Below are 25,860 nucleotides of genomic sequence, written 5' to 3' on the forward strand. Positions count from 1 at the left end.
AAAAACTGTCGGAAAAACGACTAAAGAGAGGCCGCGAACCCTTAGTAAATAAAAAATAATAAATACCAGTAAGAATACCCACTTTTGTCACATATAGTCCAAATACCAAACAAGACATGAATACCAATATAAGAATATAGGACTGGATTATCTCAACACAATAACTCCAATGTGGACAACATCTATTCCAATCTTTATTTAAACATAACAAGGCAATCACAAAAAACTTACAATAAAATCTATAAGAACAAAACGTGTAGTGGTGATCCTGTTAGTCAAATTCATATACATCCACTATGGTTGTCTAAATGTACATATACAAAGAGTTACATATTCAATATAACCAGTAACATTACCCACCCGGGCGTTGCATGGTAAGACCAAGGTTATTTTGAAAAAGGTAGCTGACCACCACCACAGCACCCCGATGTACGTTTCGCCTTCGCTTCCTCTGGGGGTGTGCTGTGGCGTGGTTTGCACCAGGTATATATGTCTAATATGATGACCCAATAGGGCCAATGGTAGCTAATATTACCTGAATATCAATACCGGCCAGGTGTCACGTTTGTGCGCATTGCTGCGGTCACCGCACCTGCATCTGGGGGCAGGACTGAAGTCACACCACGTGCATGATGTGCGTGTCACTGTGGACTGGAAGTCCGGGCCGCTGGCCATTTCAGGTATGGGCACAAGTAAGGGCAACCTAGCAATAATAAAAAAATGGGCTGCCAAGCCATGAAATATATAGATGAGTTTTAGAAATGTGTCTTGATACATTAGACCCACCAGATAAAATTATTATCCAAACACAATAAATGTCCATTGTAAAGTACAGTAAAGTAAAGGGCTAGTTAATAAGCCCCTATGTATTGTGCCTGACAGGCAGAAGTGAACTATCTCTGCCCCATTCCCCAGCTGCTGTGTGTGAGTGATCCAGGTCAAGTTGATCAGTCCTGTCTGCACAGTTCAGGAAGCTACGTGTAATGAATTGCAGGCTGAATGCATCCAAACTTTTCCAAAGACCTGAATGTTATAATTGTTTTTTCAACAAAACCACTCAGCTCAGGGATTAAACAAGATATGTTTCTGCATCAGTGTAGCTACAGCATTCTCAAGGTATGTTTGGTTCATATTGGATCAAATCAAATGGTAGATTTTAATATATCCATTATTCCTTGGCAATGTTGAAGCCAGTGATGGGCTATACTGATTCCTGTGGGTGTTCAGCCCATTTAGTGGTGGCACTGGAACTAGTCACTTTCAGGTGTCTGAATAGCTCATGTACACAAACGAATACTTGTGTATTAAATATTAAATTCAATTTGAGTTTTAACTTTGGATAAGAAGATAAACCTCTTCACTTAGCATTTCAAATATTGTAACATTCTATTTTAATTAATTCATCTGTATAATACTGTATACAGAGACATTTGACTGATTTATTCACTATTGCTACCTATAATACTTAAGGTAAAAGATGTGAGGTTACAGGCCTCCATCTTCATATAATATATGGTGTAATTAAATATTTTCACGGTTTATATTTTAAACCTAAAATGTTTAAAATCTGTGACTCAAATATATGAGTTGTGTATTGTTATTTTCCAGAAACACAATGTCCACTCCACTGGGACAATATGAATGGGCTATTGTTAAAGATTGTTGAAGTGGATCCTAATTCAGAGGAATATGAAACTGTTAAATGCAATTTTAATAAAACTGTAAACCTCCCTATTAAGAAGGTAAATGTGATTTCCATATTAGGAAGTTAAAAGCATTCATTTTAGATTACAATCAACAATTAAAGGTGCTTTCTGCTAAACTACAATTAAAGATAAAATGATTCTACTGGGGGCTGATAACACAAAAACAACAAAAACAACAGTTTTATTAGAGTACCGACCTCCAGTGTACCTATTTTAGCCTTAATATCACTTCACTGGAAGGCATCATTTAATGGTGTATATGTGATCATGTCCTGCCTCAGGTGTCTGAAGGAAAAGCTGATTGTCCAAAGGAACTAATTCACCACTTAAATTTAGTTAATAGGTTGATAGGATTTTCTCTACTTTTATATCTCTTTATAAACCTGTTATTGCCGTTTTTTTTTTCTGTATGTAACACATATTTATTTAATCATAGATTGAAAGAATCCAAAACAGGTATCAACACATTGCATATATGTTAAGAAAGCACTACATTACAGAGAAAAATGGACCCTGCCATGTGAATGAGAAAAATCTTTTCCATGGTACAGCACCACAGAGCTGTCATTCCATCAACTACAGTGGATTTAGTAGAAGCTTTGCTGGACAACATGGTAAGACATTTTCATAGTCACAAAATGTCATTATTAAATGTAGTTTATATGTGATATGTAGCCAGTGTAGTTTTTAGGTCTTTTGGCTAACAGGACAAATCTTTAACATCTTTAAATATTTAACACATCAGCTTCTCAAAACTCTTAAAGGGAACCTGTCACCACATTTTTCACAAATACAGCTGGTGACAGGTTTCCATAGAGCCCTTTTAACTAAATGCCACCCTTTCTGTAGCTAAAAATTATTTCCCTCACATCCCCATAAAATCAACTTTGTTACCTTAACTGACTGTTGGCTCTGCTACAATCATATATCAACTTGATGCACAGAGTTCAGATCCCAGCATAGTGATCAGTTCGTAGCACAGCACTCGTCACATCTGTGATCACCGAATAATGTGAAACAGGTCTAAGACAGATGAGTCGTACTTGTTATCTCCTATTAGTTGCTCTAGTTTGCTGCACCACAATATTGAATTTTATGGCACACAAACTGAATTTTCTGCTACATAGGCAATTTTCTCTCCAGTCACGCCAGCTAGTTACCAAGGAAACTCCCTTTTTAGGAGGAATCAGAAAACAGACTACAAATGATATAAAATATGGGGCACACATGGGGCATTTCAGTTGCACATCACTCCAGTTTTCTGGCATAGACAAATTGATGCATCTTCCCCAGAAAATCAGAATATCAGAATCAGAATAATTAACCCAAAACAATATTTTAAAGATATATCAGGGGGCAACCCCCCTATATAATATGAGTTTTTTACTTTTTGAAATGAATTACTGAAAAAAAGGAACTTTGTACTGATATTCTACTTTATTGAGAAGCACTTGAATATACAGCCCCCCCAGTAATAAATATATACAGCCCTGAAGTTATAAATATATACAGCCTCCCAATAATAAAAATACATATCCCCCAAAAATAAATATATACAGCCCCCAGTCATGAATATTGTGGAGATTTGGCCCAGTAGAGACCGTGGTAGCGGGGTGCTGGGATGCAGTTCAAGACAGGGACACCAGGGTACAGTCCAAACAGGTCTCGCCTGCGTTTATTGCAGCAAAATAAAACCAGCCTTTACATTCAGGTATTTGAATAAACAAAAGAAAACCTACCCGTCAGGGTGCTAACTATACAAATAGTCCACTAGCTCACACTAAACAAAGATCACGTGGCTGCTCCAGACACACAGGTCAGAGCTGTGTCCTCTCAGCCTCCTTCCACAGAGAGACAACCCACTCAACTCTGCTGAGTCATTTTATCCAGGCTAATTAGGCTGTTCCCATCACCTGTGTCCAAGGTGCTGGACAAACCCACCTCAGCACTAAGGCCTTGCATAGAAGCAAAACCTAGGGGAAACATACCGCCCATCCACAGTTAACCCCTTCAGTGTCTCACATACCCTCCCCCTCTGTTTGACCCTGTGGGGACGAACATTTTTGGCCATCAGACAGTGGGTACGGGATAGGGCATCGGCATTCCCATGCAGCTTTCCTGCTCGATGTTCCACCGTGAATTTAAAATTCTGGAGCATTAGGAACCACCTTGTGACCCTGGCGTTCCTCTCCTTGGCCTGACTCATCCAGGTTAGGGGAGAGTGATCAGTCACTAGTGTAAACTGCCGCCCTACCAGATAATACCTCAGGGATTCCAGAGCCCATTTGATCGCTAAGCACTCCCTCTCAACTATACTATAGTTCTTTTCAGGAGGTGTGAGCTTGCGGCTCAGGAATATCACAGGATGTTCCTCACCCTCCACTACTTGGGACAGGACAGCCCCCAAGCCCACGTCAGAAGCGTCAGTCTGCACAATAAAGGTCTTGGTGAAGTTAGGGGTGATCAGTATCGGTCCCTCACACAAAACCGTCTTAAGTCGCTGAAACGCCCCCTCAGCCTCTTCACTCCACTTTACCATGACCGCCCTGCTACCCTTAGTCAGGTCAGTCAGGGGTGCCGCTATTGTCGCAAAATCGGGGATAAATCGGCGATAATATCCCACTATGCCCAGAAAAGCCCTCACTTGCTTCTTGCTCAGAGGCCGTGGCCATTGCTGGATCGCCTCTACTTTATTTACTTGGGGTTTGATGACCCCTCGCCCAATACGGTAACCCAGGTAACGGGCCTCTTCCAGACCCAGTGCACATTTTTGGGGGTTCGCTGTCAGCCCTGCTGCCCTCAGGGAGTCTACCACTGCTTGTACTTTGGCTAGATGACTCTCCCAGTCGCTACTATAGACTATGATGTCATCTAAGTAGGCCGAGGCATAACTCCGGTGAGGTTTTAGCACGAGATCCATTAACCTCTGGAATGTGGCGGGAGCCCCATGTAGCCCAAAGGGGAGTACCACGTACTGAAAAAGCCCATCAGGGGTAACAAAAGCGGTCTTCTCTTTAATCCTGTCAGTCAGGGGTACCTGCCAATACCCTTTCGTCAGGTCAAGGGTGGAGAAGAACCTAGCCTGTCCAAGTCGTTCTATCAACTCGTCAACCCTGGGCATGGGATAGGAATCAAATTTGGACACCTCGTTCAACTTCCTAAAATCATTGCAGAACCGTAGGGAACCATCAGGTTTGGGAATCAACACAATAGGACTCGACCAGTCACTTTTAGACTCCTCGATAACCCCCAGGTCTAACATCTGCCTGACTTCTTCGGATATGGCAAGCCGGCGCGCTTCAGGGACCCGGTAAGGTTTTTGGTGTACCCGGATGTGGGGTTCGGTTATGATGTCATACTTGATGACTGAAGTACGTCCCGGTAACTTAGAGAACACCTCCATATTTCGGAGCACAAACTCCTTCGCTTCCTGAATCTGGGCCCTGGAGAGGGACTCCGAGATCCGTACTTCAGGCACCTTGGCATTGGGTACACCTACCTCCGGTGTCCCCTTCTTGGAGACAGACGCCTTCTCTATTCCCATGGCCATCAGGGACTCTCTTTCCCTCCATGGCTTTAGGAGGTTCACGTGGTATATCTGTTCGGGCTTCCTCCTCCCCGGCTGAGATACCCTGTAGGTTACCTTCCCCACTCTCTCCATGACCTCATATGGCCCTTGCCATTTGGCCAAGAACTTGCTCTCCACGGTGGGCACCAGAACTAGCACTCTGTCGCCTGGGTTAAAGGTCCTGAGTCTAGCTGACCTATTGTAGACCCTAGACTGGGCCTCTTGTGCCCTTGTCATGTGCTCCTTTACAAGGGGCATTACCGCCGCTATGCGGTCCTGCATAAGGGAGACGTGTTCTATCACACTACGGTGGGGGGTTCTCTCCTGCTCCCAGGTCTCCTTGGCTACATCCAAAAGCCCACGTGGGGAACGGCCATATAACAGCTCAAAGGGTGAGAAACCCGTGGAGGACTGGGGAACTTCACGTATGGCAAACATCAAATAGGGCAACAAACAATCCCAGTCCTTCCCATCTTTGCTGACCACCCTCTTAAGCATCCCCTTCAAGGTCTTATTAAACCTCTCGACCAGGCCATCTGTCTGAGGATGATACACAGAGGTGCGGAGCTGTTTTACCTGTAGTAACTTGCACATCTCCTTCATTACCCTAGACATGAATGGGGTACCCTGGTCAGTCAAGATTTCCTTGGGGAGGCCTGTGCGTGAGAACACCTGGAACAGCTCCCTAGCAATATTTTTGGAGGAGGTGTTCCTTAATGGAATCGCCTTGGGATACCGCGTAGCGTAGTCCAGGATAACTAGGATGTATTGGTGCCCCCTGGAGGATTTGATTATGGGGCCAACCAGATCCATTGCAATCCGTTCAAAGGGCACTTCTATGATCGGTAGCGGGACCAAAGGACTCCTGAAGTGGGAGACCGGGGCAGTAAGTTGACACTCAGGGCAGGAGCTACAATACCGGTTTATCTCCTCCCACACCCCGGGCCAGAAAAATCTCTGCAGGATCCTTTCTCTGGTCTTCTCAGCACCTAAGTGCCCTCCCAGCACATGTTTGTGTGCCAACTCTAGCACCAGCCTACGGTGAGATTGGGGTACTACAAGTTGCTCAACCTCCTCACCCCGTATCTGGTCGACCCTGTACAACAGTTCCCCAATAATCACCATTCGGGGGTATATTTTATCAGCCCCTGGTATTTGGAGTACCCCATTTATCACCTTAACATTCTCCCGTGCTTTAACCAAGGTAGGGTCCTGTAGCTGTGCAGCCCCAAAATTTTCACGGGAAATCTCAAGGTCCAGCATGTCGGCCACCTCCTCGTGGCCCTCGACCTCACCAGCTAGGACCTCTAGGGGAGAGAATTCATCACATGGGGTCACCCCTACTGCTGGTGTGGGTACATCGGCCTCAAAGGGTTCAGGGGCCAAGGCCGGACATACCTGATGTCCATTATCTGCAACAGCACCTGAGGTGGGTCTTCGTCTCCAGAGGTCCCAAAACACCGGTAAGTCTCTGCCGATAATAGCCTCATGAAACAGGGTCCCCACCACCCCCACTTCATGGGTAACAGTACCACAAGGGGTATGTAGGTTGATGACAGCAGTGGGATAATCGCGAGTGTCCCCATGTATACACAACACTCCCACTCTCCGCCCACTGTATAGTCCAGGATCAACCAAAGTTCCCCGCACCAGGGTGACCAGACTCCCTGAGTCTAGCAAGGCTTCCACTGTGTGACCACCGATTGTGACCATGCATACTTGGGGTTCTGCATCCGTGACTGACTCAGCCGCCAGAACTGGCCGGGCAAACAGTGACACTCGCCGGGTCTGGTTGCAGTCCATTGGCTCCACTGACAGTGGACAGTTGGCAGCAATATGGCCCATTTCATGGCACCGCCAGCACTGGATGCGGCCATGACCTCTGTCACGAGCCTCACTGGGTTTCTGGGTATCCACGCCCCCCAATGAACCCCCTCCCAACCTGACATGTCTCCCCTTTTCCGCAGTAGCAGTCTTACCAGCTGGTTTGGTGACCCTGTCACTGGCACTGCTTCGTGTCGGAGAGGTAAGTAGCAGGTCCTCCGTAGCCCGATACCTCTCTACTAGGGACACCAGCTCCTCAGCTTTTGTGGGACCGGCCTGTCCAACCCACCGCTGGAGCCGAGAGGGCAGAGAACGGGTGAATTTGTCGAGGACCACTCTCTCTACCATCTGTGCGGGGGTGCAGTCCTCTGGTTGTAACCACTTCCGGACAAGATGGATCAGGTCATGCATTTGGGAGCGTGGGGGTAATTTTTCTGAGTAAGCCCACTGGTGGACCCGGCTGGAGCGAACTTGAACGGTGACCCCAAGACGAGCCAGAATCTCCGCCTTTAGCTGGGGGTACTCACGGGCCTCCGTTTCACTCAGGTCGTAGTAAGCCTTCTGCGACTCGCCGGTCAGGAACGGTGCCAGGACATCTGCCCACTGCTCAGCCGGTAACTCCTCTCGCTCAGCTACTCGCTCGAACACTGTGAGATACGCCTCCACGTCGTCGGTCGCCGCCATTTTTTGTAAAGCCTTTTGTACTGCAGCCCGTGCGGAACACTGGACAACCGGGTACCCTTGTAGACCAGTATGGGACCCCTCAGTAGTCGACGCTTGCTGTACTGCCATAATGCCAGAAAACTTCTCCATCATCAGCTGGAACATGGCTCGGGACTCCTCCTGCTGTTGCTGGAGCATGGCTTGCTGCTGTCGGGACCTCTCCTCCTGCTGCTGGAACATGGCTTGCTGCTGTCGGGACCTCTCCTCCTGCTGCTGGCGGGACCTCTCCTCCTGCTGCTGGAACATGGCTTGCTGCTGTCGGGACCTCTCCTCCTGCTGCTGGAGCATGGCTTGCTGCAGCTGTCGATTAGCCTGGGACTCTTCCTGCTGCTGCAGCCGAGTAGCTCTGGCCTCCTCCTGCTGCTGCTGCCGATTAGCTCTGGCCTCCTCTTGCAGGTATTTAATAAAGTCCTCCATCTTGGCTTTATCCTGCACTTTGCCTGCTGCTTTCACCCAGGCCATGCAATGTTGCAGGATGTAGCAAGCCTTTCAGGTGTGTGTCTTTTTGAACTGCCCGCAATCCGAAGCACCATATGTGGAGATTTGGCCCAGTAGAGACCGTGGTAGCGGGGTGCTGGGATGCAGTTCAAGACAGGGACACCAGGGTACAGTCCAAACAGGTCTCGCCTGCGTTTATTGCAGCAAAATAAAACCAGCCTTTACATTCAGGTATTTGAATAAACAAAAGAAAACCTACCCGTCAGGGTGCTAACTATACAAATAGTCCACTAGCTCACACTAAACAAAGATCACGTGGCTGCTCCAGACACACAGGTCAGAGCTGTGTCCTCTCAGCCTCCTTCCACAGAGAGACAACCCACTCAACTCTGCTGAGTCATTTTATCCAGGCTAATTAGGCTGTTCCCATCACCTGTGTCCAAGGTGCTGGACAAACCCACCTCAGCACTAAGGCCTTGCATAGAAGCAAAACCTAGGGGAAACATACCGCCCATCCACAGTTAACCCCTTCAGTGTCTCACAATATATATACAGCCCTAGGAATGAATATATTAGTACCCTGTAAAATAACAAAGTAATTAAACTCTACTTACCATCTCCCTGGTATGTGATGCAACCCCCTTCCTCTTTCAGACTCTGGTGCAGGCGTCACAATGTATGATGTCACTATGCTGCCTTGCCAGGATACAGGCGCCCCATACGCTCCTGACATAGACAAAAGTATGTGGGGGGGTTCCAAGTCTACTTCGGCTGCAGCCCAGTTCCTTGAGGTGGCTGCCGTTTTAACATCCAGTTCAGAAGAGCAAGGGAGGCGGACCAGATTCAATCCCGGCACATATAGTGGGCAACTCGGGCAGCCACACTGTAATCCACCATTGGTTGGTGTGGGGCCCTTTAGAAATAAAGTGATGGGAACCCCAGATGCACTCCTCAGGAACCCTCCCCAAAATCCGGTCCAGATGAGGAATAGGAGTGAGTGAGGATGGGAGGGGCCTCTAGACTCAGCCGAGCAGGACACCCCCCCTCTGACTCGCTGCTTGATCTGGCTGTATGCCAGGTAGGATAACAAAGTTTACTATATGGGGATATGAGGGAAACTATTTTTAGCTAGAAGAAGAGTGACTTTTATTGAATAGGGCTCTATGGGCATCTATGGGTCACTAGCTGTATTTGTGAAAAACATGTTTACAGGTTCCCTTTAATACATAGCTTAGCTGCCACAGAACATAATAATACAGGTCTCAGCTGATTCAGAAACTTTCAATCCACAGCTCAGGGCTGGACTGGGGAGTCTAGGACCCACCAGTGAAATAGATTCTAGGACCCACCTATTGCAACATGGAAATATTACCCGTTTACAGAATGCATTTTCATTGCGTCCGAGAGGCACAACTAATGCAGTCAAAATGCATCCCAAAACACATCAGTATTAATGTAAAACACTGATGTATTTTGATGTGCGTTGTTCCCCATGTGTTCTCATGTGTAAAACACAATGCAAACACATAGGGGGTCCTTTACTAAGGGCCCAATTCGGGGTTTCCCGACGTGTTACCCGAATATTTCCGATTTGCGCCGATTTTCCCTGAATTGCCCCGGGTTTTTGGCGCACGCGATCGGATTGCAGTGCATTGGCTCCAGCGTGCATGCGACAGAAATCGGGGGGCATGGCCGAACGAAAACCCGACGGATTCGGAGAAACCGCTGCATTTTAAAATAAAAGTGTCACTGGACACGCACTTACCTTCACCAGGAATAGGATCGTGAACTTCGGCGGACTTCAGCGCAGCAGCGACACCTGGTGGACGTCGGAGGAACTGCCTTAGTGAATCGCCGGAAGACCCGAATCCACCTCAGAGAACGCGCAGCTGGATTGAGAATGGACCGGGTAAGTAAATCTGCCCCATAATGTGAACGCAGCTGAAGACCATGTGCACAGGATGCAATTGAATTGTTTTAAAATGCATTTTTGGTGCTTCTGAAGAATATCCTTCTACGGACACAGATAGAGTTGAAGCCCCGATGCGATGTCTGGGCGGAGTCAGTGTGGCAGGGGCGGGGCTAGCACACAGCGGAGTCGGGGCTAAAAGACATTGCGGCCCATTGGTGCTTTTGAACAGCACTCCACCGGTGGGCCCAATGATTTTTGGGGCAATTTAGGAATATACCACTACCGGATGTACGTATGTTCTTTCGTCATCGGGTGTTAGGTATATTAGCCCTTCCCCTAACACCTTTTCTTTGTGCCATGACTAAGGGTGGTTTCAACACCTGAAACGCGTAGGCAAATATTCTACTGGATTTGTAAGGTGATTCTGTGAATGGAAGCAATGCTGCAACAAAAAAGGCCTGTGGACAGTTCACAGGGCTGTTGCCACAAGATTGAATTGCTGATTTTTTGAAATGTACACTGTGGTGCCAAATTCAACTTTAAATTTTGAGTTAGACTTCAGCTTTATGGTAATAGGGTTGTTGGAAAAAGGTGAAAGGGTGAATGTATACATAGTATATATGTATATTTTCAAGGTTTTCAATTTTGGAGCGCAGCCAACCTTTATTTTTTGTATGTTGAAGCCCTGGGCATTGCACCCATATTATTCTCTGTGCTGCTTTCCTATGCTTTATTAACTATCTATTTCTATCTATCTCTATCTATATTATATATTCAACATATTTTTTATATGTCGTATCAGAGAAAGTTATGTCCATTCATAAACCTTGTTTAAAAGCAAGCTCAAAAATAAAATAAAAAAATGTAGCTGTCGTTTTTTTTTTTAATCCAGCACCATCTTTTGATAGTTCTTCTATTTTATACTGTTAAAAGTAATATGTGCATTAGAAGTATTCACTCAGGCATATTAATTGTGAAATATGCCTTGTTTTAGACACTAGATGGCGTAATAAATTCACAAAAATACTTTAATTGTAAATCAAGAAATCTTGAAATGAAATAATATAAAGTTTCCCTACAGAAACAACATTTATATTTCTGACATAAATTATCTACATACCAGGTTTTATGACTTTAGAGAAAATCTACTATCAAAATTAAGTACAGGCAGTCCCCTACTTAAGGACACCTGACTTACAAACAACCCATAGTTACAGACAGACCCCTTTGACCTCTGGTGAAGCTTTCTGATTGCTGTACTATAGTCCCAGATTGCAATAATCAGCTGTAAGGTGGCTGTAATGAAGCTTTATTGATAATCCTTGGTCCGATTACAGCAAAAAATGTTTAAGCTCCAAATGTCATTGGGGCTAAATTTTTTTTCGTCTGGATCTACAGTTATAAAATATACAGTTTCGACTTGCATACAAATTCAACTTAAGAACAAACCTCCGGACTCTATCTTGTACGTAACTCGGGGACTGCCTGTATGATAAAGGAGGGCCGCTTAATCATAGGTATATGCACAATGACTATGGTAATTTTCTTAATTTGTAATTTGTTTTCCATGACCTCCTTCCTTCTAAAATCAATGTTTAAATCCAAATTAATTAAAGGGCTCTGGGAGGTGTCTCCAGGGTCCCCCAGTGCTGTATCTTTATAGGTTGTTACAATGAGCAGAGCAGGTCTCCCCTCCACCTGCAATTCATGCTGCTGCTAGATTACACAGGCAGAGGGTGGAGAGAGAGAGAAGGGGGTTGGGAGAGACGTGTTGAGCTCATTGTGAAGCTACAGAACTGAGGAACTAGTAAGACCCCAGAGGCTAATTACCATAATTTTAAAAGATGATTTTAAAGAAAGGAAGCCATGGATAACAAATATAAGAAGATTACCATACTCACAATGCCTGAATCTGGTGCCTGATGTACCATCCTTGATTTTGATTGTAAAAGACAGAAGACATGGCTGTTTTTGTTCTAGCAATGAGGTTAAAGCATTTTTATTATGGGACTGTTTAATAACATTTTTGTTTTTTACAGCGGCTGCATTTGGTAATGGCGTATATTTTGCTGAGAATGCGAGCTACTCAGCTAATCAGACTTATTCTCCAAAGGATCCAAACACTGGAGAAAGATTCATATACCAAGCTAAGGTGTTAGTTGGACGCCATACCAAAGGACAATCAGGAATGAGACACCCGCCTAGTAGAACACAGAATGATCCCTTTGATTACTATGACAGTTTAACAGATACAATCATAAATCCAACCATGTTTGTTGTATTTCACGATGACCAAGTGTACCCTGAGTACCTCATTACCTTCACATAATGCTTTCATTATAAAATTAAACCCCAAAAATTACCATATATATCCATAATGCATAAACTGAACTTCTCAATCAGAAAACACTTGAATGCATGATCATCTTTATTTTGTTACTATACATATATATATAATTTAACCCTTTAAGGATCAGATTTTTTTTTTTTTGGTGTATACATTTTTCACTCCCAATCTTTAAAAATACTTTTTTTAATGTTCCATTTACAGGGCTGTAGGAGGGCTTGTTTTTTGATTGACAAATTCCTTGTGACGGTGTTTCATATTCTATGCTGGTTACTGGGAAGCTGGAAAAAAATTCCAAATAATAATAATAACTACTCTTATAGCGCACACGAATTACGCAGCGCTGCACAGAGCTTGACAAATCGGTCCCTGTCCACAATGGGGCTCACAATCTTATCAACCTACCAGTATGCAATGCAGCCAAAACCTACCGTGCATGAAGAGGGCTCAGCCCGTGAGCCCTCTTCATACATCCTTAACGGCATTGTGACATACATGTACATCATAATGTATTAAGGGGTTAAAAATTATACGGTTTGTTTTTCTCCATTTAGTTTCATGGTTGTCTACTTCTGCCCTGCAGTCTGAACATCTACAACCCTGCCAAGGCTGTTAAGGGTCAAGATTCAAGTGTGCACAGTATGCTTGTTTTCTTAAAGGGGTTTACCCATGAAAGAACAATTTCAAATTTTAATCCTCAAGTGATGTCTACACAATAAAGATAAATTTTTAACCCCTTACTTTACAATTTTACTTATATTTTTTTTGTTTTAACTCCTATCACTCAGCAATGGTCATTGTAAAAATACATAGTACGGGTGGGGACTCTATAAGAAGAGGTATTCCCATAAAGACAAGATTCTTAAATATACTCAGGATAATAAAATAACACATTCTCTAATTCAATGTTATTAATAAAAATACAGCATTTCATTGATATATTATATCAGTCCTGGTGTTTACAATTTGGTTAACCCTGGATCTGACCGTAAACTCCGGACTATGGTTGGACGGATTACTCTAGCATTAATAGCTTCTCTTATCTGCATGTTACAGTGCTCTCGGCCTCCTGTGCCTCTCCCTGCATTACAAGACCAGCTCAGAGACATTACAGACACAGGCCTGTGTAGAGACCTACTCTACAAGCTACAGACAAGATAAAGTTTTAATCCGAGGGGAGGGGGAGGCATAGCAGGACCGACTGTGTGTCTTATAGGTAAGATGGAAGAGCTGAGTGTTTCATCTTGTCTTATATTCAACTGATGACTCTGATCTGCCTCATCTCTTTCTTCTATGTGTCATATACTAGTTGAATGTTTAGAAGCTAAATGAAAGATTAGCTAAACCCAGTTTCATGACAATCTAAGCACATTGTCAGCACACAGCATCTCAAAGCACAGAGGAATCATGAAGTGAGCATCACTGAGTGATAGGAGTTAAAACAGCAATAAAACTGAGTAAAATTGTAAAGTAAGGTGTTAAACATGTTTATTGTGGAAACATCACTAGGGGATTAGAATGTTAGAACTTTCTTTCATGGTCAAACCCATTTAAATTTTCATCATATTGAGCTCAAGGCAGGTAAAATGCAGGACACAACAGTGATTTGAGCTACTTGTATTTACTGTGTGCAAGGTTATTACCTAGTTACTTTGTAAAACCTCTTTTTAAATTGTTAAAACGTTGGCATAGTAAAATCTACATATGTTTTGTGCATTAAATTCAGTGCCATTAAATTTAATTGCAATTCATCAAAACTGGACTTATCTTGTCATTATTGCTGGAAATGGAATTAACATCTGAATGAATGCCCTGAAGCATGTTGTTTTCCACTGGAAATTTTCTGCACATGCCATCCCTGTGGATAAAATCAAGGGATTAAATATTCTCAAAGGGATGTGTTATTATGCATAATCATTTCACATGAAAAATCCAGTTCAATCAGAATGGTTTTTAACAAAAATAAGAATGGATTTGCTTCAGTCAAAATGGTTTCTTCTGTGTGGGATAACTGCTTACTAGATTAACAGAAAATACTTTGGGATTGGCCACTAAAGTATCTGACAGAAGAGATTACGAGGCACTTTACCATTTATATGCTTTAAATGGACTCTGATAGCAATGATACCTGGTATGTGAAAAATAGCATTCATAGCTGCTTTTAATGTATTTTATGATGATGCTCTTACAGTATTATACATGCATTGAGAACATTGATCCAAGAGCTTAAAGGAAATCTACCACCAGGATGAAGGATTGTAAACCAAGCACACTGATATACTGGTGTGTGTCCCCTCTGGCATGATCCGCCCTTCTTTTATCTTCTTATTCAATGGTTTTTACAAATTATGCAAAGGATCCTAAGGAGCTTAGGAGCCTTTTTTTCTTAAAAACCAGGGCATAAGAAGACTAAAGAAGAACATATCCTGCCAGAGGGGGCACACAACAGTATGTCTATGTGCTTAGTACACAATCCATCATCCTGGTGGTAGATGTCCTTTAAGGGACCACTTTTTACAAAAGAGATGGTAAATAATTAATGTGTGCCTCCATTTACTACACATTTAAAAGAGATACCAAGACAGGTGCAGCTAGATTCTTATATCATACTTGGGATTATAAAAAACTTTTTCACATTCGATATAACCACTTTAAAAAAGTGCGTAGGTTTTTTTTTAAATATTATAATGTAAGTATCCCCTTAATGTTTATACTGTCATTACTGTCACTGTGACCCGAGAAGATTTACAAGTTAATGAACAGTAAAATATCACTTTCTGTGTCAACTATTTTACACAGGCTCCCCACAAAAGGAGAACCAAACTTCTATCAATCAGCTATAATTCTTCCAGGACCAGACCTCAGGCTCTGTACTGTAACTTTAAAGGGGTAGTCTCGTCTGGGAATTCACATTCAATTTCATCTGCGTTGTATAAACATTTGTGCAATTAGATGTAGAGATGAGCGAGCATACTCGTCTGAGCTTGATGCTCGTTCGATTATTAGCGTACTTGAAACGGCTCGTTGCTCGATCAAGTATTTCGCCTGCTCGAGATTTAGCTTTCACTTAAGGAAACACAGTGAAGAACAATGAAGAACACAGTGAACACAGGATCATTTAAGGATCATTAGGATCATTTAAGTGAAGAACACAGTTAAGAACACATTGCAGATGTTTCCGTACATCTGTTAACTTATCAGAAGACATTCGTGCAGAAAGGTGTTCTTCACAATAGTATGTGAAGAACAATATGTGTGAAGAACACATTGCAGATTTTTAACACAGGTCATTCTGCTTTTTGAAGTTCCACGAATATAAAATTGAATAAAAAAAACAAAGAAACAGGACTTCCTTATTTCTCAATAAAATGACACATTTTATTGGTCCCCTTGAAAAATGCTCGAGTCTCCTATTGACTTCGATGGGGTTTGTTATTCGAAACGAGCAATCAAGCATCGGAAAAAGTTTTACTCGAGTAACGAGCACTTGAGCATTTTAGTGCTCGCTTATCTCTAATTAGATGTTATTAAAAAAAATGTTCCTGTGTGAAGATAATTTCTCATAAATGTAGTGATATGGTCTCTAAGAAACAAGACTGTGCTTGGATACGGCCACCTCTCCTGGAGGGATTGCACAAAGAAACAAAAGTTTTTTTGTATATGAAATGTCTGGGAGTTACTACATGTCCCACACCTGTACTGTGGATATGAGAAAAAGGGAGGGGGATAGAGAGAAACAGTGCTACCTAGAGCGAGATTATCCTTGGTTAGTTCTGGGGCGCTCTTGAGTAAGATGTGCACTTGGGTGAGATTGGGTACTCATCTTTGCTTGTTGTGCTAGAGACAGGCACAACGCTGGGTCAGGCACATGTGATGAGTAACCGCTGCTGCGTCCCCACCCTCGCCCCAAGGTTGGGTAACAAGGGCATATAGCAAATGGGCTGGAGGGTAGGTCACTGGTTGTGCCACCCTATGTGTAAAAATGGGACGTCAGAAAGGCGCTGGTCCTCAGGGGTAAAAGGTTTCCTTTTATTCAGAGATATTTTGGACAATGCGTTTCACACTCCAACGAGTGCTTTCTCAGGTCTAGGCTTGTTGTGCTGGAGTGGTGCAATGATCATTGCAGGTTTTATCCTGAAGGTTTTATCAGGGGCGGACAGGCAATATATTTTGCAGGGAAACTTCTGGATGGGACGCCCCTCACTGGGCCAACCAAGAGAAGAGACACGGAAGAAGAGAGGAGACCCATCTCCTGTGCAGAGCTATCCCTGATGGAGAAACAGCGAGCAGGGGGTTTGTATGCACTGCTGCTCCAATAATCAGAGCCTGAAAATAGTACGGCTCTGTTGAGATATTGCATCAAAAATGTAAGTCCATGCACACCCCATGTAATGGTAAGGATGGGGCCCCTATTGATGATTGTAAGCATTGGCTTTAAGCAGCCTGCAGCTACCGTGGGAAACAACAGAGATTCTTGCTTCTGTAGCAGTTGCAACAAGGCTGGGGAGAAGGCGAACCAAACAGCAAGTGAAGCAGGATGATAGCAAAGCACCATTTCAAGAGCCCATGAGATACCTGAACAGTGTAAACCCCCAAAAAAGGACCCCATTTTGGAAACTACACCTTTCCCAGATTTTGTCAAGGTGTACAATGTGTAATTGGACCCCACAGGTGTTCAATAATTTGGGATGAAACCTGGAAAAATTTATATTTTTTTCCTCAAAAATTTACTTTTTCTCTTTTTTTTGTGTCCACAAGGGGCAAAATGAAAGAAGCGCCGAGTTTTTGGTGCACACGATCGGATTGTGGTGCATCTGTGCTGGCTTTCATGCGACACAAATTGTGGGGGCGTGGCCATCAACCCGACTGATTTTTTTCAGCTTCGCAGTACACGGCATGTTAAAATAAATAACATTACGGGAAAGTAAAATTTGTTATGCACAAAATAAGCCCTCACACAGTTCTGTACACGTAAAAATGAAAAAGTTATGGATTTTTGAAGTTGGAGAGCGAGAAATGAGCGGAAAAACCCTGCGTCCTTAAGGGGTTAATGTTCCCCTTTATTTTGTATGAACAAATCACAAACATCACATCTTAAACTACAGTTGAGCAAGGATTACTTGCCAAACCAAGGAAACTCCAGCCTTAAAGGGAAGTTTAAAGGTGGCATGGGAGAGATAGTCAAAACTTCTCCAGCAAACCAGGAATCTAACTGGAGCTAAATATAGTGATGACCCATCCTGCGGGACATTACACTGATATACATATTTTCACTGTAATAACGGATCTCTTGAGAATTACAATGATCATGTTAGGAAAACTCACGTCTGGAATACTCTACACAAAACCACCACACAGTCTGAGTGCAGGCTGACAGAACAGAGCAAGAGGGCGAACTAAGCCTGCGCTGATCTACCAACTACCAAGGCAGAAACCCCCTTGAAGGTAGGGAGTCTCTGCCGCAGGAACCACCTAACAAGGCCCTAGTAGGTGAGAGGAACCCAAATGGGTCTGTCAGCCGCAGTGAGGTGACACGGACAGAAAAACTGCAGTGTGGGCGTTTGGACAGTATTCAGACAGAGGGAAAAAAACAGGACGAACAAGGATGAAACAAGCGGGGTTCAAGACAGCATAAGAAACCAAAGCAGACACGAGGAAAGAGAACTAAAGATGTACAGACACATAGAACATAGAAGGGTAAGCAAAACCAGAGGGAACGTCAAGGTCAAACCAGTAGACAAGGAATAGTAACATAACTGGTGAACACAATACCAGGGTGAAGCAAACAATGCTACAGGAGACCTGGAATCCAGCTAGGCTGTAAGTTCCAGAAGGACAAACACTGGCACAGGTGGAAGGTCCAGATTCAATTTATGTAGCCTGAGATCCGCCCCCAGAATCCCATAGGAGATGGAACCCAGGCTGATTCAGAAGACAGACAGCTTTAATTTCCCTAAAGCGCACGCGTCCTGGATACCTGCTGCCCCGCGCGTGCAGCAGGGTTAACTTGATTCGGACTGGGGGTGGAGCCAGCGCGGAAACGCGCAGAAACTCAGGGAGGACCGCTAGCATTGTCAGCATGGAGGGTAGAAGGACCAGCGGATCTAACAGATCATGTGTTTGATATGGTGATTGTGATAAATGTGACCAGGGCGAAGGGAGCTTTTTTATGCCCTGAGTATAATTGGCCTAATTGAGCTAGATTGTTTACTTTCACACAGCATGTGTCCATACTTCAATGGAACTCTTCAGACAGATCAGCTCCAGGCATCCCCCCCCCCTCTATACATGCAAAGGGCCATAAACTCCCAAACCACTAAGTTGAATAGGGACTGTTATGAAGTTGTGGTCCATCGCACCAGAAGAATAAATACAGTTTTGGATTTGGGATATTCTGATGATCAAGGAGATGCAATTTGCTGGGCTCTAGGATACTCTGTTCCAGAGATATCAATATCTCTGGATAGGACCATAGCAAATGGGCCAGGTTTGGTATTAATGCGATCCAGGGATTCACCCGGATCCAATGATCCAATGACCCAGAACTGTGATAATATTACACCTCTACAGTTTGTTTGTTTTATTTTTTTCTATTTTTGCTTCTTTTGTGGTGTTTCATTCTGTCCTGTTCTGAGTCATTAGACTCCATTTGACCAGTTTTACAGACAGCCATTAAGGGTCACTGGGCAGTGTGTCTCCGCACTCCAGAGAGTCTGTTTGATCAGAGAAATGTGCACTTCCCCAGGTGACGAGATTAACACCTTAGGCCAGAGTGGTTCAGGAAGGGAGGGGGGTGAAAGAACCAGCAGACTTTGGTTTTTCCTCTAAAACCTAGAAAAAGGGAATATCATAGCTGTCCATAACTGGAGCATAATTCATAATTATGGGTACCCAGTTACACAGGACAGTTATGGGGTCTAGACACACTCTCGGAGCGAAATCAGAATGTTAGCTCCAGGGGAAGGCAGCCAATAGCAGAGCACCCCTGATATTAGTCTAAGACACCCAGAGTTTGGTAAGTGGTTGATGGGAATAATGTACCCATTTGGTTGGAAGCCATGGCACAATCCATCTTCCAATCAAAAGTTATGGGGTTTTGATAAAAACCCAGACCCAAAAAGTACCTCACTGATGGGAGAGGGATAGAAAAACTCTCTTGTAGTTCTACCCTGTATTTTGTACTCTGTGTAACTGTATATATCCCAACTGTATATATTGTTTTGTCTAGTGTGCCCTTAAGGCAATTAAATATAAAATGTAACCTGTGTTGCTCTTTTATCTTGATCACAAATCCACATGTCTGAGTCTCGCATATATACAAGCTACCAGGTTGGTTCCTCACCCTATATAATCCTGTTATGGACCAGGCTTATATTAAAGGAGAACTGGTGGCAGCTTAGGGCTGATAATATCCTGTCTCACTGAGGCTAGTGAAAGGGATCTTATAGCCACTTTGATTTTCTGTTGTGCCATATCCGGAAGTTGTGTGGACAACTATAAATTACTTTGTGCGCCTCTCAGAACCCCTGCGTTCTGGAAGTGTCTATAAAAGGATAACTTAGTGACCTTGCACACCCTTCAGGGGCCCGGAACGTCACGGTTTCCTTTACAGTGATATATATACCTTTTATGCTTTTGTATGTATATTGTATTATAATGAGCTAAGAAATTGACACCTCCACTTCCTATATATACTTCCATAATATTGCTTGATAAAGGCTGTATGGATTTGCCGAAATGTAGCTGAATGGATGAATAAAGCCACTTTGTTCTTTCTGCTTTAATACAGAGGACTTCTGGATTACTTAGTACCAGACTATTATCTGCTGTGCTGCTTTTTTTTTCTCCAAAGAAGTCTAAGGTTCAAAAGAAGAGCAGATCCTGTCGGAGGGGGCACACACCAGCATGTCAGTATGCTTGGTGTACAATCCTTGATCCTGGTGGTTGATTTCCTTTAAACTGTTTTGGATGTATATAAAACAGTTACCTGGACTATTACTAAAGTTGCCATTTCAGCTGATCCCTCACAATACATACAATATATTGCATATATACATCTATGTTTGTGAAAAAAAACATATCACATGCAATACATAAAAGAGAGGTTCCTAGCTTGTTTAAACAGAAAATTTCAACTTTGGTAAAGGAAGTCACCAGAGCCATCCAAGAAAAATAAGTGGATGGAATGATCTCATCTTCCCTGAACAAGTTGTGCTCTGTGACCTAAAAAAAAGTTGTTTTTCCTATTAAATTCACAGACGTGTGATAATATAAAAAACACACTTGTCATACACTGGAAAATGGTTTTTGCTCTTCTGTCTTTATGAGTGATGACATGCATGGAAACAAAAATGCTATATAAACATGTTTCTGTATATATATTGTTCTACTTTCTATATAGAAGGTTTGGTGTTGCTGTTATTTAGGGAAGAAGGAACTAAGGATAGATGCCCACTATCAGGTCAATTCTCCATACTCCCAATAAGCCCTCTCCATAACCTGCATAGAAATAGTATGTAACACATCGGAAAAGGGAAAATTGACCTAATAAACCACAACCAGCATGTCAACAAGAAGCAGAACACCATCCAGATCGTGTTTCTTTCATGACCCAGTGTAGTGGTATTATTCAGGAAATCAACTTTAAAGTGAGATATAAATTGGTTCTATAAAGTTATGGAGGCAGAGTTCAGCACTGATGTCAGGCTCTCCATGACTCAGAATGCCTTCTCTCAGTAGAGTTGGGTAGTGATTCCTCTGAACCCAAGGGTCAATTGCAGCAAAAAGGCCATTTTGAGAAAAGAGCTTGAATTCAGTGCTAAAAACCGATTTACATCTCATTTTGTCCCTCAAAAAAGTGTTGGGATTGCCAAGCTGCTCCCAAATTGAGCTACCAAAAATAAAACAAGTGTAATTGTCGGAAAAGGAACAATGGGGCTCATTTACTAAGGGTCCGCGGTCCACACTATCGTCGGAATACCCAACGATTTCCGATGTGCGCCACATTTAGAAGGTGTTGTTGGTGCACGCGATCGGATTTTGGCGCATCGGCACCAGCTTTCATGTGACACAAACCAGGGGGCGGGTCGTCGGACGATCCGACGGATTTGGACACCGCACGGGATTTAACATTTAAATTGTGTCACAATACCAAGCACTTACATGCACCGGGAAGAAGATGGTGAACTTCGGTGGACCTGAGCAGAGAAGCGACAGATGCAGGAAATCGGGCGCTCGAGCTACGTGAGTCGCGCCACAACACAGGATCGTCGGACAGTCCAGATCGGTGATAGCGTGCAGGATGGGTAAGTAAATGTACCTCAATAGTGTGGTTCAACACTTTATCAATATGGCACACTAGGTGCACAAATATGCAAATGCATCAAAAAAAGTTTCCAAATATAAGAGAAAAAAAAGGAAAAGCTTAAGATAAATGACCCCCATAGTATCTTAAAAAACTAAATGTATTGATCCATTCAAAAGAATTGCATTAAGTGCAGTTGTGGACTGTCCATAAATAAACAGATCATCCATTTGCCACTGTTATAGACATGATCCCTAACCGTGTTATTTGTAATTGCAGCAATTTGTATGGCACACATTGCTGCTGTGCATCCTTCAATTTTACCTGCAACAGATGTGGCTATTGTGTACAAATTGGATTGCTCTTCTCATAGAGATATATTGAGAGAAAGACCAGAGGGACCATGTTCTGTTCCCTTGCTCTTAAAGGGGGGAAAGATCTAGATATAGAACCTAAGATCTATTTAATAGAGAGATAACCAACTGAATATGAAAAGGGAGCCATACTTATTTCTCTTGAAGCAACTGTACTGATAAAATGTCTCTAAAATTGTTTATATAAGAAATCTGCTGTCATATTCAACATAATTTTACAGTTCATGTCACATACAAATAAAAATAAATGACAGAGCAGCTTTAGAAAGACTAAGGGGTAATTGCCACCACTGCTTGATTAAACCCCACTGAGGCTTTTATTATTTGTATGTCTACTTTGTTATCTGCAGTGCATCCTGATAATTTGTTTAGTGTGCCATTCATAGAAAAAGTAAATAGAAAATAAATACATTTCTGACAAATTGTCAAGAAACTGAAGATTTCCTACTACAGTGTGTACTACTCCCTTCAGAGAGCACAAACAAGCTCTAACCACAGTAGAAAGTGAAACGGGAGGCCCATCTGCACAACTAAGCAAAAAGACAAGTACATTAGAGTCTCTAGTTTGAAAAACCAAGGTCAGAGGGATTTTGAATAAGGAAGGCTATCCCTCCTTTATGTAGCGCCGTGCCATACCCTGTGGACAGCGCTTGATTGGAGCCAATTTCATCCTATAACAGGACAGTGACCCAAAGCACCTCCAAATTATGCATGAACTATTTAGGGAAGAGGCAGGCAGATGGTTGTCTATTTGTAATGGAGTGACCAGCCCAGTCACCAGATCTCAACCCCATTGAGCTGTTGTGGGAGCAGCTTGACCGTATGGTACGCAAATAGTGCCCATCAAGCCTATCCAACTTTGTGGATGGGGCTTCTGGAAGTATGGGGCGAAATTTCTCCAGATACCTCAGCAAATTGACAGCTACAATGCCAAAGGTCTGCAATCATTATTTCAAATGAAAAAATAGTTCAAACCTTGTCAGTGTGAACTAAATTTTCTATTCATTTGAAAAACACAAAATTGTCTTGACCCCAAACTTATGAGTGGTAGTATATTTATTTATGCCAGATTATTTTAATTAAATACTGTTTTAAGTTTTATATGCTATTGCACCCTCTTCAGGTTCTCACATTTTGTTTTACAGATTCAGTTTTTGATGTTCAAACCAGGGGTGGAGTAAAAAAGAGAAGGAAAAGCACCTCTCAATTATATGTTCTCCCCTATTATGATCCCAACCTGCTTTTGGCTTCTAAAACTGAATTAGGAATGTGGGAATGCAGCCTAACAGTAAAAGTTATGCGTCTGGAGTTTTATGATTATGATGAGTTAAGTTAAGTTTTCTCAACTTTTTCATCTTACCTTTGCAAAATTTTATTGGTGATTCAGTACTGGTAAGTTAAGTAATTCTTGTGTAAATCACAATGCTATGATGGGGCATAGTCTGGCCTAAGATGAATAAATTAACCTAGGCATATCTCTATACCTGAGGATTTATTCTAGTTTAGGGCACTTTAACCCTTTAACCTGCATATAGTCTGGACTAGGAGGGGAAAAACTGTGGCCTGTTACACCGGTACTGTATGACTGATGAGTGAATGGATTCCGAGTAGGCAAAAAAATATTCACAGTAAAAGAGAGAAGGTTATGGTCTGATAGTAGGAAAAAATAATTATTAAAATTAGATATTGAAGAGAATCGAAGGAAAAATAAGTCAAGAATGTTGAATCCTGCTGGATCCATATTTCTGTAATTGTGTGCAGGTCCAAGGATTTGTCAAGAAAACAGGTCAATAATGATTCCAACTTATGGCGAACTGAACAAGCGTTCCAGAGTACACATTTAAAAAGAGTAATTTGTGGACAAAATAAAGTAAGTGCCTCAAAAACTCATTTTTTTCCACATATCCATTTACCATAGTCAGCCCAATACTTGGAACTCAACGCTACAATATATTTGGTGTAGTTTCGACTTTGGGTGCTATTTTCCATTATGGGGTTAAACGCAGTGAAAAACCGTTATTACATTTTGATAGATATGGCATTTTGCAAAGATACCCAATGTGTTTATGATTTTTACAGTTTATTTATATTTATATCAGTTCTAGGGAAAGGGGGTGATTTGAATTTTTAGGTTTTTTTATTATAATTTTTTTTTTACTTTCACTATTTTTCAGACCCCCTAGGGCAGGGATGGCAAACCTTTTAGAGGCCCAAACTACAACAAAGACCCTCTTATTTATCGCAAAGTGCCAACACAGAAATTTAATTTGTGATTTATACTCCCTTCTCTGTCACAGTTTTCATTGATACCAGCACTCTGAGGCACCATTATAGCAGAAAATAGTCCCAGGTAGCACTGTCACTTTACAATAGCTCTGTGCACAGCAAGTCCTGGGCTGTCTGTGATTGCAGGAAGATACCTGGAGTCATCTCTGGTGATGGCCTGAGTGCCCACAGAAAGGGCTCCGAGTGCCACCGCTGGCACCAGTGCCATAGGTTAGCCATCACTGCCCTAGGGTACTTAAACCCTAGGTAGTCTGATCGATCCTATCATATACTGCCATACAACAGTATGGCAGTATATGGGGATTTTCCACCTCATTCATTAAAATGTCCAAATCGCACATCGTAATGAATAGGCTAAAACAAAACAGCCTTGGGTCTCTAGAAGACCCGAGACTGTCATGACGATAAAACATCACTCCCCGATGACGTCACGGGGAGCGACAATCATCACCAAGATGGCAGCACCCATGCGCCGCCATCTTTTTGAAGCCACCGGCAGCTTTGCTGGTGGCGATTGACTGCAATATGCAGAAAAGTCTTATCGGCTATGGAGCTCGTGAGCCCTGTCCATGTACCCGGGGGTTAAAGGGGTATTCCCACAGAGACAAGTTTCTTAAATGTACTCAGGAAAACAAAACATTACATTCTCTTAGTCACTGTTATTAACAAAAATACAGCATTTCACAGACATAAATACAACTCGTCTAAATCAGTCCTGATGTACACAATTTCAGTTGCCCCTAGACATGACCCTGTAACTTCTAAATTCGGGGAAGCCATCACAGATACAGACTCTGTGTCACGGGTGCTCCCGCGATCCATGTCTTCAGTTTGTCTCCGTGCTCCGCTGCCTGACGGTCCCCGTCTCCCTGCCCTCACTTACCTCTCCTGGCTCCTGTCTGTGCTGCAGCTCCCGGTGTGTAGGCCACACGTCTCCTTGCCTGCAGTTGCGCACTCTCCCCAGTTGCGCACTCTCGCGCAGACTTCTCCCAGCCTTAAAGGGCCAGCATCCTCCTGATTGGAGTTCGCTAATCAGGCTCGCCCTTATAATCCGGCACTTCCCTTCTCTCCCGCCGGATCTTCTCCTAGGATCTTCTATGGTTTCCATGCCAGGCTTCCCTAAGCCGTTCCTTTGGAAGAGAAAGCCCATTAGCATTACCAGACGCTTTCCTGTGTGTCTCTAGCGTTCCCATACCCTCCTGGTGTGTCCTGTCTTCCAGCATTTCCAGACACCTCCGTGTCTCCTGTCTCCAGCATTCCTATACGCTCCTGGTGTTCCTGTCTCCAGCGTTACCAGTGTTCCTGTCTCCAGTGTTACCAGGGTACCACCGTGTGCTCCTGCCATCCTGTGTCAAGTCTTCAGTTTGTCTCCGTGCTT

At 43.1% G+C, this 25,860-nt stretch overlaps 1 protein-coding gene across 3 annotated transcripts in view; it reads left to right on the forward strand.

Annotated features, from left to right (window-relative positions):
• LOC140064966 (protein mono-ADP-ribosyltransferase PARP14-like) overlaps positions 1 to 14,259 on the forward strand; it is a 96,921-nt gene extending 82,662 nt beyond the window's left edge. For 2 of the 3 annotated variants that reach the window (XM_072112329.1, XM_072112338.1), the window contains exons 13-15: positions 1,609 to 1,742; positions 2,143 to 2,320; positions 12,211 to 14,259. In XM_072112329.1, coding sequence (XP_071968430.1) covers positions 1,609 to 1,742; positions 2,143 to 2,320; positions 12,211 to 12,500 — 602 coding nt within the window. In that variant the 3' untranslated portion in view covers positions 12,501 to 14,259. Of the gene's footprint in view, positions 1 to 1,608; positions 1,743 to 2,142; positions 2,321 to 12,210 lie in introns of those variants that run through there. The other variant, XM_072112347.1, reaches the window with a different exon arrangement.
• Positions 14,260 to 25,860: the final 11,601 nt, after the last annotated feature.

This window comes from Engystomops pustulosus, chromosome 1 (genome assembly GCF_040894005.1).
Source record: "Engystomops pustulosus chromosome 1, aEngPut4.maternal, whole genome shotgun sequence".
Lineage (NCBI taxonomy): Eukaryota > Metazoa > Chordata > Amphibia > Anura > Leptodactylidae > Engystomops > Engystomops pustulosus.